The sequence below is a fragment of the Pyrus communis genome, chromosome 2 (genome assembly GCF_963583255.1).
Source record: "Pyrus communis chromosome 2, drPyrComm1.1, whole genome shotgun sequence".
In the NCBI taxonomy this organism is placed as follows: Eukaryota; Viridiplantae; Streptophyta; class Magnoliopsida; order Rosales; family Rosaceae; genus Pyrus; species Pyrus communis.
The window spans coordinates 35,468,973-35,471,689 of NC_084804.1; the positions used below are offsets into that span (position 1 = coordinate 35,468,973).

Genomic DNA, 2,717 nt, shown 5'->3' on the forward strand with positions numbered 1-2,717 from the left:
TTATTTTGCATAGCCCCAAAAATCCATCTCTCCACGCAACGAGAGGTGCTGGGGGTTAATTTGGTTGACAGAAGAGGGTGCATTTGCATCCTCATACCTGGCTGCTCCTTTGGACGACGAATCTTGATCATTTCCAAGGTCATGAGAAGTAACCAGGCGGTCGAGCATAGCCCATTCACTCATCCCCTGGTGATCATGATTATTATCTCTTCCGCCAGCTGCTCCAGCTCCTCCTGCAACCGTATTCAGTTGATGGTTTGGTTCGCACGTGCCAACCTCTAACACTGGCTCACACGCTTGGTACCGGAGGCCCTCACTGCCACTTTCACAGTCTCTAGGGTTTGTCATGAGCTGCTTGACCATGCCGTGGCTAGGTGAATCATCGGAGGGGAGCTGGGATGAGTAGTCGTCGCAGGCGGAAAGGGGCTTGTGGGCGAAGGTCGGGATAAGGGCTTGGGATTGGAAAGGAGAGTAGTGAGGGGGTGGCTGCAGGTGGGCGTACTGAAGGCTTGGGTTGTTGTTTAGCTCGAATGCTTGGGTTGCTGCATGGAGTTGTTGGCGTAGTAAGTACTGGTTTTCTCCGTGGCTATGCATGAAGGAGCGAGCTTGCAATTGGCTGTTGCTTGATGTATTTTTGAGCTGCTGATGGTCTGAAGAGTTCATGCTAGAGCTTCCTCCATTTGCAACCTTGAATAAATTTTTCTTCTTGAAAACCCTGCAGATCACCCACCCATCTTCCTGCATGTGTTTGCAATATTTATCGTTACCAATTAAAATCTCCGAATTAAAGAAAGATATATTAGGTAACAAAAATCCTAAACCCTATCTAATTAATTTCCTTATTATATATAATATAACATAAGGTGACGATCGAGATAACATATAGACTGATGAAAATGAAATGGAGATGGAGATAGTAGTGCATACACTAGATAGGTTTCCATGAGGATCATCACTATCTTCCAGGCGGTACTCGTGCATAATCCAGTCAGTCTTTTGGCCGTGGGGAGCTCTGCCTCTGTAGAAAACAAGGGTTTTTCTCATGCCAATCTGCTTGAAGGTGTTTCTGATGCATTTGTCCCGCCCTGTTGCCTTCCAAAACCCAGCCTTTGTAGCCCTATTTGTCCTCGACCCTGTTGGGTACTTCCTGTCTTTGTGGCTGAAAAAATACCACTCGTTTTGTGGAGTCGACCCAATCCTACATCTCTCTGTGTACTTGCACCAAAAAAAAAAAAAAAAAAAAAAAAAAAATTACAGATTATATAGGATTTAGGGTTTTTATTGTGTGTGCATATATTATGTGTGTGTCATTAAGTTAAAAATGCATCAGAAACACCTTCAAGGAAGACCAGCTAATTATTTGTTTACAAGAAATGGTATATTTACGATTTATTTATACCATCATGTGTATTATCTCACTATTAGAGATGAGACTCATCAACATATATGGAATAGAGATAGTACAAATAAATAATGATATAAATAAATGGCAAAAATAATATTTTTGTTTACTAATTCCATCAGCTTTTCTAGCGTGTAAATTCCCGCTCATGAGTGTTAAGTTATATGATGCATTTGTTAATATTCCTTGGTTTATATTCATACATAAATTGTTCAACCAAACCAAGGTGTTCTTTGAATCTAATTGTCAAAGCCTATTAGTCAAGACTCAACCAATATTGATATAATTTAGCCTCCCTAACATTACTTTTTTTAAAATAAATTTGCAAATTAAATAATGTGCCACTAATAGAAAATAAACACGCTAGTCAACACTTAATAATAATCCAATAATTAATAATCACATCATTCGATTTACAAAATTTGGTTTAAGAATTTGATCTCTCTAGCATACCCTTTTACTTTTAATGGAGTTGCATAAATTGAGAAACTTGTTCAAATCTTTTAAACGTTATTTTTTTCCTCCTCTTTGTATCAAATTTTTTTCTACTCCAGCTACAATTATGTTAAAAAAATCTTGACCGAAACCAATTAAGATCGAGTAAAGACAATCTTAAAGAAAAACATTAACAAAGTTCAAAGTTGAATATATTAATCTCAATTAACTAGAAGCGAAGCTTATTAGGTGTTTCCGACCAGCTTATTAATTAGAAACGAAGCTCTTGAGCAAATTAACTAGATCGTAATTGAGCTCAAAGTAGAATTAATATAATTACAAAAACATAAACAAGTTTTCATACCTTGCAAGTCCCAAGGTTCCATCTTATTCAAGTCCACCTCTCTAATGACCTCCATGTCAAACTTCTGAAAGGACACCTTCTTCTTCAAATAGTAGTGAAGCAACTCTTCGTCCGTGGGGTGGAATCGGAATCCCGGAGGCACACCACCACTCGATGAATTAGCCATCAATCTTCACTTATACCAATCTCAAATATGTATATACGATTCAATCTCAATGTAAAATAGATATTTGCACTAAACAATTAAGTTAGCTAGCTCGTGCTATAGAGGTTTAGCCCTTCTCTCTCTCTCTCTTCCTTTCACTCTCTCTCTCTCTCTCTCTCTCTCTCTCTCTCTCTCTCTCTCTGTTTTGAGTTTGAGCAATGAATCAAATTTTATGTGGGGATGTTGTCATGGGGCTTAAATATCATTCTAATTGTCAACGGGGGCTATGATTTATGGGAAATGGTTGACGGCCGGTGACGACGCCAACGGAGATGGTTAAAGGTATCGTAAAGCTCAAGTCTACGGAATGA

At 38.8% G+C, this 2,717-nt stretch overlaps 1 protein-coding gene across 1 annotated transcript; it reads right to left on the reverse strand.

Moving 5' to 3' along the window:
- On the reverse strand, positions 1-2,367 carry LOC137723596 (protein BEARSKIN2-like). Its single transcript, XM_068462797.1, has 3 exons — positions 2,202-2,367; positions 928-1,208; positions 1-738 (listed from the first exon to the last, which is right to left on the reverse strand). Exons 1-3 carry the CDS (start codon positions 2,365-2,367, stop codon positions 1-3), a joined length of 1,185 nt encoding a protein of 394 aa, XP_068318898.1.
- Positions 2,368-2,717: the final 350 nt, after the last annotated feature.

Excerpts from the sequence above, each read along its gene's own strand:
- LOC137723596 (XM_068462797.1), bottom strand. The coding sequence starts at position 2,367 with ATGGCTAATTCATCGAGTGGTGGTGTGCCTCCGGGATTCCGATTCCAC. Across the intron at positions 1,209-2,201 it reads GGAACCTTGGGACTTGCAAG|AGAGATGTAGGATTGGGTCG; the intron begins GTATGAAAACTT and ends GCAAGTACACAG. Across the intron at positions 739-927 it reads CTCATGGAAACCTATCTAGT|GAAGATGGGTGGGTGATCTG; the intron begins GTATGCACTACT and ends AAACACATGCAG.